The sequence below is a fragment of the Lolium perenne genome, chromosome 1 (genome assembly GCF_019359855.2).
Source record: "Lolium perenne isolate Kyuss_39 chromosome 1, Kyuss_2.0, whole genome shotgun sequence".
Taxonomy (NCBI): Eukaryota; Viridiplantae; Streptophyta; class Magnoliopsida; order Poales; family Poaceae; genus Lolium; species Lolium perenne.
In genome coordinates, this window is record NC_067244.2 from 41,684,775 (window position 1) to 41,703,936 (window position 19,162).

The 19,162-nt window shown below is 43.3% G+C and overlaps 1 protein-coding gene across 1 annotated transcript; it reads right to left on the bottom strand.

The window, feature by feature from the left end:
* Nucleotides 1-7,173: 7,173 nt before the first annotated feature.
* On the bottom strand, nt 7,174-7,575 carry LOC127330471 (putative ripening-related protein 6). Its single transcript, XM_051356672.1, has one exon. It carries the CDS (start codon nt 7,573-7,575, stop codon nt 7,174-7,176), a length of 402 nt encoding a protein of 133 aa, XP_051212632.1.
* Between the last annotated feature and the right edge of the window lie 11,587 nt (nt 7,576-19,162).

Genomic DNA, 19,162 nt, shown 5'->3' on the forward strand with positions numbered 1-19,162 from the left:
GGTTCCTAAATTAAAAAGGGAATTGAAATAAATAACTAAACCATTTCTATTTTACTTAAGCTTCACAAGATATTAATTAAACCTAAACTAAATATTTTTTTAGACAACAAGATTATACAGTGAGCATTGTTATCAAGTTATATTGATACTCAAATGTTGTAGAACCTGCAAAACAAAACAGAATTCAAATTTGAATTCAAATAACAAATTCAAAACAGAAAATAAAAACAGAAAATAGAAAATGAGAAAATGAGAAAAGGGAGAACCTTACCTGGCAGACCGCAGCAACCCACACAGCAGCCCAAGTCGAAGCCCAGCCCACGAAGCAAATCGACCCACGACCACCATACCGTTTCGGGTGCATCAAAATTCGTGCGAAGAGATACACTCTGTTCTTCTTCTTCTCCGCAGACGACACGGCGACGGCGAGCCACTGCCACCTCCTCTCTGCGGATAGGGATGATCCCGGACGCCAGAGATCATCTCAGAGCCTCACCAAATTTTCTCGCGTCCGTCTCATCCACTTCTCGCCAAGATTCGCGCCCCAGAGACCTCCATTGTCGGCGGGGCATCCCGACCATTGCCGCCGGTGAAATGCCGATACGGACCTCGCCCTAGGCTATAAATAGGAGCTAAAGAACCACCGTGATCTCCTTGTTCTTCGCCGCCCTTCGGTTATCTCTCTAGCCCTCTCTATCTCTCACTGGAACCACTCACATGTCCGGCTGTTCTCCGGCTAGCCGCCGATGAAGACCACCCCGGCGTACGATTTATGGTCGAGGAGGTGCGCCTCGGTGCGTAGTCCACACGGGAGCAAGCACGCATCCAGGGGAGCTCTGGACGACGTCAATTTCAGCTTTTCCCCTTGCAGCAGATCGCCGGGATTCGCGACGGTGAGCTCGTCTCCGACCACCAACGTCCTCGTCGAGCACATCATCATCTTCAGGGTGAGCATACGCACCTCTGGAGCCTTTTATTTTGCTCTGTCATCCATCCTAGCATCGGATTCAATTCCTCGCCGGAGTAAACCGCCGCGGGTCACCGTCTCCGATGAAGTTCCGGGCACCAATAGTTGATTCCGCCACCACCATCGTGTTCCTCATGTCGTGGGGATTCTAGAACACCTATCCGCGCATCCAGGGGATCTCTAAATCGCTAGCGCTGCCGTATACTGGTCGCCGACGTTTAGCCGCCGGCGAGGGTGACGTGTCTGGCGGGACCCTTTGGTTGCTTTGACTTGGTCAGCTGCCAACGAGGCAGGTGACCTGGACTTGGTCCCACCTGTCTGTGTCTAGGGGTAAAAGTGAACCGGTAGGTTTAGTATTTCCACTTATTTATAAATTCCAGAAAATCACTGAAACTTTGTAAAATCATACAAAATTCATATCAACTCAGAAAAATGCAAATAATATATCAAAATGCTCAAAAAAATAAAATCTACTCAAATAAAATATAAAACAAAAATGTGTGTAAAAATAAAATTCACTTATTTTTAACCTTATTAATTATGCCTTTTTCAATTATTTAAAATGCAATTTGAATTCAATAATTAGTAAAGTTTCAAAATTAAATTTTAACTATTCAGTTAACTAAATAAAATGTTAAGATTAATTTTCTTTATCATATTTGCATTAACTTAATTATTAATGGTAATTCATAAACCCTAATTTGCAATTTACCATTTACCATTTTCTTTAAATAGCAATAAAGCAAGAAAATATTAAAAGCCAATATCATTTTGGTAGCTCAACAATTATTTACTTAAACATTCTTTAGTTAACAAGTTAATTATTTTAAACCCTAATAACAATTATTAAACCCTGATTCTTAATTAAACCAAAATAGGAATTACCCTAATGATTAATTCTTGTGGAAAATTAATAAAATGTTAAACCATTACTAATTTTGATTCAAAGTAATTAGTAACCACAACTCTATTACCAATTATAATTTTAGGAGATGGATCTTAATTCAGAAACCCTAGTTTCAAATTAGTAAGACTTTGATTCCATTATTTCATGTGATCATCTCAAAATTGTTACACTTCCAAAACCCTAAAGATTTAAGCCATGTGATCATAGCCACTTCAACTTTACTTGTAGAACTTTGATAAGTAACCAATGAATGCATAATCATGATCCATCAACATAAAACCAATACACATGAGCTTAACATTTCATGTTCCTGTTCTTAATTAAAACCTATATGATTCACTAGTATCACCTAGGTATAAACCCTAACTTGTTAATTGGATTAGTACCATTGATCACCACTCCTACATACAATACCATTAGAATCAACCTCAACCATCAAACCCTAGTAGAACTATAATGATAAACCCTAGTACCAACCTTGTGTAGCAATTCACATCACATGCTCCTATTCAACTAAAACCTTACTTAGTAATTGATAAGCCACTTAGCTTAGAAGCAATTAGATACTACTTAGTAAAGCAATTGTGAAACCATAGTAAACCCTAATAGCTAATTTATAGAACCATCTTAAATAACCATCCTTTGATATGATGTATATGGGAAACCATAGTTATAACTTTACCAATACTTGGTGTATAGAAAACCATTCTATTTAAGGACCCAATTAGTTTCTATTAGTATAACTAAATGAACTCAATAGTAAACCCTAGAGTTACATAGCACCTATATATAGTAGTTCATATTCTTATTTAACCTGTTCTTCAAAAGTTATTCTTTTGAAGTACAAATGTCAATCAAACCATAGAAGCCATAATTCTTATTTGAAATACTTATTATTTCTTAAACAACATGTTCTTCAAAAGTTATTCTTTTGAAGTATAGCATAAGCAATCATCAACCATTGTAGAACCTAAAATTAACAAATGTCTTGTATATTATTCCACCACTACTTTTTGATGTGTATGATTGTTATGATGTCTTATATCACTTGGATATGATGTTAATTTAACCAAACCCTAATAAGAACCTTGTTTGAGAACCATCCTAAAAGTGCAACAAACCCTAAAGAAATCTTTACAACTCATACATCCTAAATCAACGAGGTTAGATTACGCTCGGGACGATTGCATCTCATACTATGCATTATAGCATCTGTGCCAGTTCTTTAAACATTGTCCTTACCGGACGATGATGGTATTTCAGCATTTGGAGTTCTCACGTATCAAAGCTTTTTCCTGCATAATCTTGCAGTCAAGAAAGGTAAGTTCATCGCTTGCTCATGTCATTTGATTATTTGTATCAAACTATATGCAAAGTACTATACTTATCACTCATGCATTGAAAAGCAAAGTATTATTTTACAATTATGAATATGACTATGTGGTGGGCAATGGAACCATGGTATGTGTTGATATGGTGGAGGTTCCATTGCAATGGGTTATATCACCCTAGGATTAATTACCAATGCCGTCCAGTGATTCTAGCGCCGTACAAACCGCGTTGACCATGAGATCTATAATGGCTCTGGGGAAGCCAGCCGTATCTTTTCCCTTCTGCACGCCAACGGATCGGAGAGCCGGTGGGGTGCTGGAGGCACTGCCGCAATAGGTTGGGATAGCCTTTTAAATCCCCATCCATTAGTGATGATAAGCTCTACGATCTATGAGGGATTGTCCGGAGTACACCATGAGTAAAGCCGTATTATCGGGGGAAGTTTACTGGAGGTGTACGGTTGGACAAAAGGGTGGGTTTGCAGTCGCGGAGAAGGCGGTGTGGGCTTGGATCTTTATACCTGGCCTCACACCAAAGGAAGTGTGAACGGGGGCAAGTCCCTGCGGATGGCAAAAAGGGTGAGATCTCTTGTGGGAAAAGTAACGCACCTCTGCAGAGTGTATCAAATTGTGGCTGTCACTCCTTGTTCCGGGAAGGGAACTGCGAACGCGGCAGGAAAGGAACTCCACGAAGTTCTAGTCAACCTGTGAAGATTGACGGGCATAGTTTTCAGAATAAAATAAACCTTTTGAAGAAATGATTACAAAAACTTGCATTGGCCTATGACTTTCTGGTCTATGGCTATAGCTAGTGCATGATACACATATTTCCTAATATGAACTTGCTGAGTACGCTCGTACTCATTCTATCCCATTTGAACCCCCTTCTTAGATCATGGCACCAAAGGAGAAACTACCGTGGAACTCGAAGATAAAGAAGTCAACTGCAACAAGATGAAGAATCCAATCAAAGAAGTCAATGGAGTCAACTTCTGCATCAGCTAGAGTGGAAACTTAGACTAGTAAGAGAAGGGAATCTTTCCCTAATCCTAGCACCTAAGTAGCTAGAATTCTATAGCAAGCCAAGTAGCTCTTAAACTAGAGTTAGCAATAAGATAGACCACGAGTTGTTCTTCTGGAGCTTTATTTGAAGTTTTACCTCACTGTAAAGTAGGAGGCTGTGTGGGTCTTATGTAAACAGTTCGTGTATACTTCTATAGACATACCTTCTACTCGCATATGTTTCTGTTGTACCACTCTGAGAGATGTAATATGAGTGGAACGGTGTTTCACTTGTGTTATGTCAACGACTTGTGTACTACACCATGCAGTGGTACGCTGGGTCACCACAATAAATGCGATCATCGCCGAGATCAAAGATGAGGCACGTGCTTGGTGCTTGGCTTGAGCTAAAGATTTGAGCAATGTAATGCCGGGAGAGTAGGCTTTTGATAACGTTCTAGGGCATGCATGTCCTAGGAATTTGTACTAAAACTCTAAACTTCTTCTCTATAATAAAAAAGGCAAATCTTTTGTCTCGTTTCAAAAAAATAATACATGGAGTACGTACCTAGGTATTTGGACGTGCCGTTAGGCATTTAAGAACATTATTACTCACCTGGATCTTGCAAAATAAAAAATAAAAATATTTTGTTTTGAAAGAAGATAAAAGATTTGCCATTTTCATTGATTAAGAACAAAGTTTTTAGAGGTCTTACAAACCACAACTTGACTAGGATGTCAAGTCGAAATACAAATAAAAGTCTACTCTCGCGGCATTATAATACTTAACGCTTTAGCCCCCGCAACACTCCAAAGAGCAACTTCTTCTTTGATTTTGGAAACAACCATGGTCAAGGTTGAGACATAGCTTCGGAAAATGCGAGCATTTCTCTTTTTCCATATCTCCCAAGAGACCAACATAACAAGCGACTCCATGACCTTCTTAGAGGGTCATTGCTTGTGAATTCCTTCACTCCACTAAAAAAATAAAGAACATAACTGCTTAGATGTACTGGGTAGTATCAATAGAGAAGGCTAGAATGATATGCTTATCTTTTTTTTTAAGTAATTTTTACTTAAAAAAAAAGATAAGCATATCATTCTAGCCTTCTCTATTGATACTACCCAGTACATCTAAGCATACATGTGTTGGAAATTAATCTAAACTTCCAAAGATTGGAAGGCAAAATGTAGGTTAGTTTCCTGGTATCTACGTGTCAGCGTCAGCTCGTGGTTAGTTTCCTAGTTTACTAGTGTAACTAGGACGTGTTCTAGACTTCTAGTCGAGTTAGATGGCAAGTACTGCCGTGTGTGCGTCCAAGTAGAGTCAGATTAGGCTTAGCTTGTTTAGGAAATCTAGGTGTTTGAGTCCGTGTAGGATTTGGTCTAGTTGATCGTCTGGCTGTGTATTTATACACGCAGGGTCACGTTGATTTGTATCAAGCTTGTAACGAGAAAATCAGAAAAGCAATAAAGAGTAGTTTAGAGGGTGCGACACGCACCCTTGGCGATAAATTTTGTATCTGCGTGTGTTCGTCTAGTTTGATGTGATAGATTCATGGGTGAATTCCAACAATTGGTATCAGAGCGAGGTTCAAGATTTGAAGCTACGCTTGCCCCGGGGAGGCGACCCGTACTAGCGCCTCGGGGCGGGCGATCGTCGCTCGGTGGAGCGGCACGGAAGGGGCGGCAGGGTGTTGTCGTTGGCGAGGCGGTGGTGGTGGATGATCGTTGATGAGAGAGGTGGTGCCGAGGTGCGGTACCGGGAGTCTCGTCAAGATCGTCACCCGGTCGGGAGTTTCGTCAAGGTCGTCTTCGGAGGAGTCCGATGAATCAAAGAGTCAAGTGTGTGCACGTCTACACGTGCGGTCGTCGTCGAGTCTGTGAGTCGTCGTTGTGTCCAAGTGCTCGTCTCTGTGAGGGTCCGTCGCAGTTGAAGCGCTTCACGTTCGAGGAATTGTCCGGGAGCAAGGATCGACGTGAGCGAAGACAAGGTGGTGAGGAGGCCATCTGCGTGTCTCGGCGAGGAGATCAAGCTTGGCGTATAGTGGGACAGTGACCAGTTAAATTAGTAACGACGTGAAGACTGATGGTGCGTCCAGTCTTGCACGTTGCACGCGTAGATGCGACCGTGTGGGCTGGTAGTCCGGATCATGCGTTGGAGTTGAGTCGACGAGCTGCGAATCTGCAATGAGTCAAGATCAGAGAAGCACAAGGAGTGACAAGTCAAGATTAGGGAGAGATTGTTAGCAATAATCTTTCCTAGTTTAGGCGTGTGAGTTAATTAGTAAAGTTAGTAGCACGTGAGTGCATGTTAGATCGGAGTAGAGTCCTAATCGAGTTAGCATTATAGTAGGTTGGTTGGTTTCCTGGTAGTGGTTGTACGAGTAAGCTAACTCTACGTGTCCTACTAGGAAATAGCTGGCTGTGTCAGTTTTGGTGCGTCCATGTAAGATACTAGTCATGAGTTTGTATCGGTTAAGGTTTAGTAATCAGCACGGGCAGGTCTAGGTGTTTAGGTCGGTTTGTGCGCGTCCGTGTATATATACACGGGAGGTTTATCAAAGTTGTACCGCAAGACTTGAGAAATAAACAGAAAAAAGACAAGGCACGATACGTGCCTTTGGCGATAATTCTTTGTGCGTGTGTTCGTGTAGTTTGATGTGATCGATCCGTGGGTGAATCCCAACAACATGGTCGGAGTGATGCTTTATAAGAACAATAAGGAAAATCAACGAGACAACCCTTTCAACTAAGCTTCTGATAACTTGATTAATCTCATATATTAATGCATGTATACGATCACGTATAGTTCTTTGGTGAAAGATCTCGCTTATTGCGTACTCTATCATTGGCTGAGAGGATAAGTACGTATATAGAAACATAAAAATGACACGTTGTGATTTGCGAGTCCCTTTCCAGCCCGCGCATGCAGGGGCCTATTATTCACCGGTAGATGCATGGTTTCAGGAGTCGGACCATGTGACGTGCACTTCACCGATGTTGGTGTCGAGCCCAAGTGCGTTCCACACAGCGACTGAGGTGTCTACAATGTTGTCCTTGCACCCGTGATTGCTGTCGCATTCGTCCACCACGCGCGCTTGCACGGTGCGCCCGTTTTGTGTGTTCGTGATGCTGATCATCTTCTGGCACCGAATCCCGCCTGCGTACCACCTAGTTGATAGCGCCGCCAGCATCTCCTTGTTGTTGTGGTACTGGCCGTCGCACTCTGCTGGCTCACCCTCGCCGCGCTCGAACCCATTCAAGGTCATCGTCGCCGGCATTTGGTCAATCGCAAGTGCACGCGGCGACCCATGCAGCAGGATCACCACGAGCACGGCTAGAGCTGCGAGCTTAGCGTGCGCCATTGCTAAGCCTAATTAGCTAGGTCTAATTAGCTAAGCTCCTGCAGTCCTGCTGCTTAGGCTTGGATGCGCTAGACTTGCTCGTGGGTGCTTTTGGCGATTGATTCAGGTGGCCTATATATAGACGAGCGTCGCTGTCTCGCGTGCATCGCTTCTTGTTTCAGAACTGCGACACTAGCCTAGCTTATTCCTTTTCCTTTGACGAGCTCGATACTCTCGATCGACATGGGACTAATTAACGGCTTGTTTTGGGCCTATTTTAACTTGTTTTGAGGACACTTGTGTAGTTGTGTGTGGTGTAAAACGATGTGTTTGGATTTAATGGTGAGACTAAGTATTGCAGCGGTAATACCTGAGCGAATGGCAACTGAGCAGATCGCCCGTGCCGGAGTTGACAGCAATTCTTACTCCATGTGAAGCTATAAAATAACAATCTCAAGCTTATTACATGCGCATCAAAAAAAATCTTATAGAATGGCATCACATTAGAAGTTGTATATGCAGCTCATTTTGATGTATAAGGCATGATTGGTAGGTGGCAACTCTTTTTGGGCTTGGGGGGCCATGCAGGGAGGCCTTGATCGGATGGAACGGCCAAAAAACCAATTTCTCCATTTTGTTTGGTTGCCCACACGATATTTTTATGCACAACGGAGGAATGGTAGCTGCAGTGTTTGGTTGACTGCAATACACCACTCTCGAAAGGCTAAAGCTGGTTTGTATTGTTTGGTTGCAACATTACATAGTTATATGGTAACCTCTTCCTTGGAGAGGTGAGCTTACCCAACACATATCAGACAATTCAAATGAAATAACTAGAACATAAGCAGTTCGTCATAGGGGGGTGGTAGTGCCTAATAGAAGCTACCATAATTACCGATGCTCCACGAGCTAACCTAAAAACTACAGCTCATGATGCATCACTAGTTCATCATCACAGGGGTTATTATATATAATTATATACCACCTCCCAAAATATTACAGTCCAGGTATGAAGTTTTCATCAGATCCTAGCTAGTGGAATGGATATTAGGTGGGACACAACAGAAAAGCAGTAGCAACACTAACAGTGGTGCTCGCGCATCCATGTCCTAAGACAGGCCGGCCCTCTTCTCTGTCCAATCATGGTAGCAAAGTCCGTGCCATCGGCCTTATTGTACGCAAGCTAATGGATTTCTAACATGAGGTTGTGTGGAGAGAAGATGTCTGGGCCACGCACGTGGGATTGATCGAAAATTGACTTCATCTGCTGGTAGTTGGTAATGCGCATGTTCAACAGATCTTGGTGATTCTAGGATTGATAAGAATGAGAAGGCAATATGTTAGTTGAGTTCATCAAAACAAAATGAACATGCTCAACAAAGAAGCGATATGCAAAGCGCACCATGATGTGTGATTTCAGCCACTCCTTGTCCATCATGATGGCATAGCTGTCGCTGCAAAATGTCACTCATGGGACTTTCTTAACCTTGCACACCATTTCCCACCTAGCTCTCCACCTCCTCGTGTGGTCATACAGAAGGGGATACTGATAATCTTGTGAAGTCAAAATAAATCGTTGCACACACTCTTGCGATATTGCACTAGTAGAAAACTGACCTTCCGTCCATATGCTCTCGATTTTCTTAACACACCATCGCAATATGACTTACACGAGAAGAAGGATGACTATACACACACACTTGCGAAGGTAATTGAGCAGATCAAAGAGAGAAAAAGTGCTAGCGGGAGAAAATCATCAACTAAAAGTGCAGCCGGGAAGAAATCAAGTACAAAAAGTGCACCCCTCAAGGCCTAGCAAGCGACAGCAAGCAGAAAAAGAAAGGATGTTCCCCATCTCGGAGAACATGCCAAACAATCGATCCAACCCCTCAAAGTGTTAGATGTTCCCTTGGTGTATCAGGGACATGGTGGTTTGGATATGGAAGCAGCTGTGATGCTAGCGGCTCAAATGAATTATACTGTGGAGGAATTGCTGAGTTCCCAAGATACTGCACTACCCTTTGCTGATATAGCCTCTAAATTTGTCTACGGGGCCGACGTGGTCAGCAAAAAGAGGCTGAAAGAACTGCCAACGCATATGCGGAATTTGCAGTAGTGGTACCTTGATGCGTGCAAGGTGGACCAAAGATTCATCGTGGCGAATATCCCAGAAGAATATTACTTCCGAAGAGAGGATCTCCATATTGAGATTTCCGATCTCTGGCAGATATTCAATTTAGACGCCCTCTACAAATCTCTCATGGGTTGCTATTGCTTGTAAGTTGTTGACTACATATGAATTCCTGTTTTTCAGTTGTTCATGTTCATTGCATATACTCATTATATATTTTTGTACTCTCTTATGCAGACTGAAGATCGACGAATGCAAAAGAAGGCATATAAACAATATTGGGTTTATTGACCCAGATAAAGTACATCATGACACGGTAAGGGATAAAGTCGAAGAAACGAGGGGAAACCTGCTAAGCTTTTTAACGGAGCAACATTTTTGTGATTCAATGTTCTTTCCTTACAACTACAGGTGAGAGTCTTACTCTGTTGTACACATTCAATTTTTCTTACTCGATGTTAAGTGTAATTCATGACGTATATATAAACATGTGTAATTTCCACTCTATTCTGCTAGACATTCAAGTTGATAAGTGAATAGTTGAACTAAGGGACCCATTGAATAGAGGCCTGGAAGGGTTCCGCAACTTGCAGGACTTGCTCCAGGGGTAATTACAATCATTGTCGCGCGCTATATCGATATCTTTCGTGAGATATCAATTAATTATCCACTCACTCAATCATTCTTTCGCCTAGGAGGGTTTGGAGAAGCTTCAAGAAGGTAGTTAAGGGTAGTAACTTCGTAGAGAAGTTAACATTTACTCCTGTATCATGCGCCTAGCAGCCACATGGGACGAATCTATGTGGATACTACGTTTGCGAGTCCATTTGCATGTTAACTACTGAGAAGGACGATCGTAGATTCAACGTAAGCAATACATTCACAACTTTAATTTATTACTGTCAATATTTCATTATCAAGATTAACATATTCATATTCATCTCATTTTCCTATATATGTCGAGTTCATGCGGGAGAAGCTCCAACCACACCAACACCACTAGGAATTACGGAGAAACTGGCGGGACTTCTGATGAGAGAAATAATAGACGACAATGGCTTGTTTAATCCAAATACTTGCTTCTGATGATCCCCGTGTAATAGTTCGAATACACGACGGGCTCTAGTCCCGGTAGTCGTGAGCTCCATGTATATGTAAGGAGAATCTATAAATAGTTTTTTGCTTCGAATATTTGTTTTCTCGATCTATATATATAATGCATGGACGTGTACAACTTGTAGTAGCGTACAAATATATGAAAATTATTTGAAATAACAAATGAAATAAAAGGGGGGCGGTGACGGGGGGGGGGGGGGGGTGGATGCACCCCTACCGAACGCCCACTAAACCCTAAAGGAGCAGCGTCATGCGCGCGTCACGTAGAGGACCTTTTTCCCGGTATGTGTTACAAGCCGGTACAAAAGGGGTAACCCCACCGCGCCCCGCGGCAGCCACGTGGTGGATTATATGTAAGCGGGACGGGTCAAAAGGTTGGGCCTTTTGTCCCGCCTCTGTTGTCCCGGTTGGCCAGCCGGGACAAAAGCCTCTCATGGGTTGGGACAATAGGCCTGTTCTCCACTAGTGTTTTTCTTTGAATCCGCTGCTAAAATGAACCCCCTATTGACTAGCTCACAAATTGTGTTCAGGACGAACTATAATAGAGTTGCTCCCCACACCATATTTGGTTTGGGTGGAAAGAGAGATGGATGAGCTAGCACCTTTAATTTCAGGCTCCATCTGTGCCATGGATGGATTGTTCATCAGATCGTGAGAAGGCGGGATGACCTACACAAGAAAAATGAACCATGACATGTGCAGGGTAATCATGGCGTAGAAGGCTTATATTGAGCGGTGCGGGAGTAAGCGTAGAGGTCGGTGAGATGGACGGAGTGGAAGGCAGCACCATAGTGGTTGTGCTCGACGGAGTGGTGGGCATGACGACCTAAGGTAGATTTAACACTTATAATGTGGAACTGGTCAATTGATGTCTACGCAGGCTTCTATTCCTGTAGAATAGAAGCAAGTTTCCCTTAAGTGTTGGGCCTCCAAGAGCAGAGGTTTGTAGAACAGCAGCAAGTTTCCCTTAAGTGAATCACCCAAGGTTTATCGAACTCATGGAGGTAGAGGTCAAAGATATCCCTCTCAAGCAACCCTGCAATTACGATACAAGAAGTCTCTTGTGTCCCCAACACACCTAATACACTTGTCAGATGTATAGGTGCACTAGTTCGGCGAAGAGATAGTAAGATGCAAGTGATATGGATGAATATAAGTGGTAGTAACAATCTGAAATAAATATGGCAGCAAGTAAACATGCAGTAGAACAGTAAATAAACGGTGATTCGATATTTGGAAACAATGCCTAGGAATCATACTTTCACTAGTGGACACTCTCAACAATGATCACATAAATAAATAACTTCTCTTCACTTGTGCTACTTTCTCACACTCTCTTGTTGGATAACAAACACCATTCATTGTGTAGGGCTGTAAGAGCACACCTCAAGCCGGAGTAAACAAGCTCCACAACGTCCGGAGTTCATATATTAAAGTAACCTCTAGAGTGCATAATAGACCGTTGTAATTTAGACCGAGTACTAATATAGCATACACACTGTCAACAATAGCTATGAAAGGGGGAATAGATCGCATCAATACTATCATAGTAATAGTTAACTTCATAATCTACAAGAGATTACAATCATAACCTACGTCAAGTACTACATGATGCACACACTGTCAACATTACATCATGGAGGAGGAATAGACTACTTTAATAATATCACTAGAGTAGCACATAGATTAATAGTGATACAAAGCTCATGATCACATAAAGATCACACCATGGGAGAGAGAGATGAACCACATAGCTACCGGTAGAGCCCTCAGCCTCGGGGGAGAACTACTCCCTCCTCATCATAGGAGACAACAACGGCGATGAAGATGGCGGTGGTGTCGATGGAGATGACTCCGGGGGCAATTCCCCGTCCCGGCGGCGTGCCGGAACAGAGACTTCTGTCCCCCGAATCGGAGTTTCGCGATGGCGGCGGCGTCCCTGGAGTCTTTTTGGAGTTTTGTCGATTGGTGTCGGGTTTTTAGGTCGCGAGGGATTTTATAGGCGAAGAGGCGGCGCGAGGGGGTGCCTGGGGGGCCCACCCCATAGGGCGGCGCGCCCCCCCTCTAGGTCGCGCCAGCCTATGGTTTGGAGGCCCTGGGCCTCCTCTCTGGCTCCCCTTCGGTGTTCTGGTCCGTCTCGGTGAAATAAGATGTTTGGCTTTTGTTTCGTCGAATTCCGATAATATTGCCTGAATAGCCTTTCTGGAACCAAAAACAGCAGAAAACAGGAACTGGCACTTCGGCATCTTGTTAATAGGTTAGTTCCAGAAAATGCATAAAAACGATATAAAGTATGAATAAAACATGTAGGTATTGTCATAAAACTAGCATGGAACATCAGAAAGTATAGATACGTTGGAGACGTATCATCAATCTATAACACTACCTAAATCCACTAAGGTGGGTAAAAGTGGTTCCATACAATCTAAATTCACCATCTATGAAATTAATCTGCTACATGTACAGTTAGATCTACGCACGTTTACCCTGCATACACATCTACTGCATCCAGGGTTTTAGCTTTCTTACAGAGACCGGAAGAGGATCCAACAGAACAGAGGTCGGCGAAGATGGAGAAGGCACGCCGGCAGCGGCCACCACCGAGCTCCTCATCATAGCCAGTGAAGAAGCTCCCGCCATCACCTTGGATCTCGGACGGGGAAGTTCTCAGCTTGGGAGGAAATAGCGAATTTAGATTTGGATGGTGAGAGTAGGGCTAAATAAGGGGCCAAAATAAGGCGGCGGTGACCGAAAAACTCCCGCCGTTTTTTCGTCACATGATGAGTGCATTTTTGGAGTGTTTTTACTCCTTTATTTTATATAAATTTCCTTGTGTAGCAATATGATTTTTGTATTTCACTGCGCTTTTGCGCACCTTTTATGCTTGTTTCCACAGGATCTCAAAATATTAATGCGATGATGAAATAGCAACAGAAACTATTATTTTGATGGTATTTTAACTTGATAAAATTCATCTAAGCACTTAACCACATGCATGGGCCAAAGGAGAATGTGAGGAGGAACTCCAGAGAGCTTAGCGAGCATCAGTATGGGGGCCCCTACCGTCCAGCCGTACGCTGCGCCAGGAGCTCCACCTCGTCAAATACTTTCATCGCACGTAGACGAATTGGAGATCCAACATACACAGCCACCAGAAACACTGAAACACCACCTCTAGGATAGACCTAGAGGAGGAATTTGGAGAAGACATCATCCGGGCTGCTATGCAAATCATTGGAGGACAAGTCATCATTCCCATCATCATCAACCGCTACATCTTTACCACCATCACCAATCTCATTCTTATTCAACCATAGTTGTGATCTCAATTGATATTTTGAATTTGTATTTGAATCCATACTGCTACCTTTATTCCATCCATAATATCATGATAATGTTCTTGATTGCTTCCATGTGTGAGTAGTTCCACTTGTTCTTGGGGAGATAGAGAAACCCTAGCTAGCATGACTATGAGATGAATCAAAGATGATCTATGATTTTAATATATGAATATGTGTTAGTTTTGTCTCTAGATATTATAACAAGTGCACCATATAATATTTGCCTTAGGAACTAGAGAGAGAACTATCCTTTGAAGTATGATATAGTGTATGGGGAGAAGTGATATTAACGTGACGGTGCTTTATCATATGGAAGAGAGGGTAAAGGGAGACTCACTAAGCTCATATCTATAACCATGGAGAAACGATGAACGTTTTCCTAGTGGTGGGAGGAGAAGCAACGAAGTCGGGCTGCATTTGCCCGACGATAAAAGTGGCGGCCGACAGACAGACCACACCCCCAAAACCCGGTGCTCCCTGTCCATACGTGTAGCCGAAAGGTGGAGGAACACTGTACCCAAATTTCAAATCAATGAAGAAGAAGATTTCCAAATACTCATAATTTAGAACCAACAAAAACTTTTAAATTGCATATAGTGCCATGCATAAGTTTGTTCATTATTGTATGAGATTGCCATGATGATTGCTTGTGTGCTTATGTGCTACAATCTAAAACCCTAACTTGACCATGAGAAGATCACCAAGCAAATCGAAAATAAGAAAATAAAGAAAAGGGAAAATTCACAAAACCCTCACATATGGTTTATGCCATTTTTTGCAAATCTTTAACCTAGACCATTTTAGCTTGCACCATTAGTTGTATAATGTTACTAAACACTTATAAACACTTTTGGAATCAAAGAAACTCAAATCAAATCAAATTTGAAATCAAATTGTGCTCACATGCACTAATGGTCAAATCTGCCAATTTTAGTCTGATGCCTATTTTAAGCCTCTGTGTTAAGAGATTTTAAAAATAAACAAATCCAACTCTTTGCACCTCATCCAAGACCACATCAAGGTGAACAACTTTGGTAAAGACCACCACTGCAAATTCATTCTAGATCAAAAGTTATGCTCAAGCAAAGTTGGGACTTTTTAACAGATTCAACATCTTATTCAAATTGAAATTTTGCAATTTTTTTAATTTTGAAAACCACCACCACCATTGTGAGTCCTTGATCATATGAAGAAAGTCCAACAAGTTTCATTCAAAAAATTTAAAATTCAATTTATGCGGCCATTACATCAAACACCTTGTGATCAAATCCAAACCAAATCAAATTTTACTATTTGCAATAGTGTTTTGCCAAACCTAGTACACCACTTGTGCTCTGCTTGTCCCCTGGTCCCCTCTCAACCCAACCCAGGCATAGAAACCCTAGAACTAAGCCAACATGGCCAAGCCATGGCCATGCCGGCCATGCTCACCCATGCCCCCTCTCTCCTCTCTCCACTCTAGCCCTAGCCACCATGTCTCACAGCACCCCCTTGATCCCCTGAGCATGCATGTACCCGCCGTTGGTCGAGGAGAGGATGGCACGCGGCAGACACGCGCGCGCCCACGACGCCCAGGACCATGCCGACGATGGCATGGGCGCGCCGCGGACACGCGCAGTACACGCGTCGCCCCAACCAACCGCAGCACCCCCGGGCCCCCTCTCTCGCCCAGCACCTCGCCACGGCACCGCGGACACACCAGACACGCCCTTGTCGCCGACCCGCGCCCACCGTCGCTGGAGACGACGACCAAACCCCGCCACTTCCGCTCAGTACCTCGCGACCGCCCGACAAAATTTGGCACCGCCTAGTCTCGCCGTAGCTGCCCAGAGGACCGCCGGGACGTGCTGCACAGGACGCAGCCCTCGCCTACCCATCTAGCTCGCCGGAACTCCCGCGCCACGGTCAACATTGTCGCAGTACCCTGCCCCCCTTCCGCCATTATAAATAGAGGCCTCCCCTCGTTGATTTCTTCACACCACCTCGCTCTCCTCACCTCCCTCGACCTCCTCGACCACCTCCTCGCCTCGATTCGCCGCCGTAGCCACCCAATTGCACCACCACTTCCCGTAAGCCGCCACGGAAGCTCGTCGTCGATTGGACCATCCCCGGAGACGCCGCCGGTACCTGGAGCTTCGCCGTCGTCTACCACTTCACCGAGCACACTGCCAGCCTTCGCCGCGCCGCCGGTGAGCCGCCCACCCCCACCCACGCCGCGCCAGAGAGCTTCTCTCGCCGGCAACGACGATGAATGAGATCCAACGTTCTAATCGTGTGACCCAGAGCCGCCCGTACCCTTTCGCGTTTAAAGGGAGGCTGACAGGTGGAGCCCACCCGTCAGGCAGCCCACGCGTGCTGGACGCGTGGTGGACTGGTTTCCCCCGTTTAAACGGTTTAGGCCCAGTAACTTTTCCCGCGCAGCCCACTAATTCAAATTTCGAATTTCTGTTTTAAATCTGAAATTGCTTGCAGATGCTTTTTCAAATTTAAATAGAATCAAATTGGCTCAACCAAATTTGATGAATTACACACCGTTGGAAAGCTTATGAAATTTTCTAACTAACTACACTGGTCTCGTCATGAGATTATTTGTAGAAATAATGTGACAAAAATAACAAGGCATGGACTTTTGCAACTTCAAACATTATTTAAAAATCAACCAAAAATGCTTTTAAGTTGATTTCAACTCTCATAGATCACATTTCACATACTCTACATGATTATGTGAAAATATGGCATGGTTACTTTGTGTGATCATGGCCTAGTGTAAATAAAGGACTCTAAGGCTATTTTTAGTCAATTGATATTGTCCAAAACTATATAATAAATCATATGAGAGGTTTGCCCTCATTTAAATCTTGTCCCAAGTAAGTCAATATGAGGTAGTGACCCTGGTTTACATAAACTCATATTGAATTAGTTGGTGATATTAACTCATAATGATGATAGTGCTAAATTGCATGAGGTACTCTACTTCATTTAAATCATTTTCCCAAAGGATGATTATGAATGGTTGACCTTGGTCAACATGGGTTCATACATTATTTATTTGAGGAAATTAAATCTTAACAAGATTCAATGAGAGGAAATTATTTCCTCAAAGAACAAAAGAGAAGCATTAGTTAATAGTTGTAATGAGAGGAAATTATTTTTCTTAAAGGAAGAAAACAAATTCAACCAACATGTTATGTGTGTAATAATGCTAGAATAGTTTGTGTGAACCCATGTGTGTGCTTAGTATAGCTCTTAAACCTTGTTTGGTGATTGTTACCTCGTATCCGTTTTTAGACGCTAGTATCGAGGAGTACCAGGAGGAGGAGGTCTACTTCCAGGAAGAGGAAGACCACTTTGATCAGTACACCCACCAAGGCAAGCTAATATTCTTGCAAGTGCAAAGCTCTATTGAGCAATGCAACCTTACCATTTACTTATATGCAATGATCCCATCCCAAGTTTTACCCTTCAATCTTTTACTTTGTTTATCAAGGATTACTTTTATAGTTAACTTTGGTCTAAGTATAGAGTGTTACAAGAGTAGTAAACTTAGCCTCAAAGCTTGATAAGCTAGATATCACCCCTCATGACTAGTCGCTAGTGCTAACAAATAAAATTGACTACTCTAGATGGGAACTTGTGAACTGAAGTGAATTTGAAAACCTTGGAATGATGAGTCATTCTATTGAAAGATCTTTGAAGGTGAATATGACTGGAATGACATGGTGAATTTGATAAAAACTGATGTTGGGTTTGGATGCGATACCTTTCCAATTATTTAGTACCCCCACAATACCTGATTATGGGTAGGGCTTAACTGGAAGTTTATGCATCTTAGTATGGGTTCCCTCTGAACAAGCATCATAGGGGTTATGCCGAGGCTGCCTCCGTTAAAAGTGAAATGATGTAAGTGAAAGGTTAGGGTTGATGATCCGCCTACTGAGTTACGATGACTCAGGGTTATCCCTGACGGATGTAATCAAATGTTGTGGGACAAGTGTGCAACCTCTGCAGAGTGTAAATCTATTCGAATAGCCGTGTCCACGGTTACGGACGGTTGGAAAGGCCATACTGTTTCCGGTGTCAGATGTTTTCTTAAAAAGAAAGGATGAATTGAATGGTGACTTGACTTGAATCACAACTGAGTTGTGGGAATGACACTAATGTTCCCACTTGAGTTAGTTAGCATATGAAGAGTCTTTTATGAAATGCTTGTGAACTAAAATTGGCTTTATGCAAATAAAACTAGAGCTTAGCACCCCCCTTACTAAACTTGATAAGTACTTACATCAGTATTAGTTTGCGACTACTTAAAGTACTCACGGCTGTGTCCCTGGCTATTCCAATGGCCAGACTATGAAGATGAACAGCAGTACCAAGGTGACGACCAGCAGGACGCCTACGACAACTAGGAATCTTCTGACGTCAAGCGTTGGCCTGTGGATTTGACAGTCCACTTTTATTACGCTTCCGCTATGTAATGTGTTCGTGGATCATTAGATCAACTATTTGTGTAATATGGGATCATGTGATCTAAGTTTGTAAGACGATTATGGGTTGTAATGAATGATGACTTATGATATCAACTATTATGTCTCGCAACAACAATCTTCCTGGGATTGCGATGTATGACATGATAGGCATCTGAACTTAAAAATCCGGGTGTTGACAAACACCCATCCTCGGAGGAGCTTGTGAAGAACCCGCAAACGACGTGACAGGACAAGAAGGCCCGCGCGGTGGAACAAGCGCCCCGGCAGCCGCCAACGCCACGGCTGAAGGGCGAGGAGGCCCCTAAGGAGGATCCTGACCAGACGGAGGCTACGCACCAGCCATCACCCGAGGAGGAAGAGCGCAACCTCTGCGAATGACCTCCGGCGGCCCGGCCTCCAGGTGCAGCTAAGATTAGTCGACGGCAGGCACAACTAATATTAGTTGACGGTAGGCACGGAGACGGTGGCGACCCAGACCAAGTCGAGGCAGAAGTCGATGCCGAAGGAGAATTCGATGGTGATGAGAGCGAGGA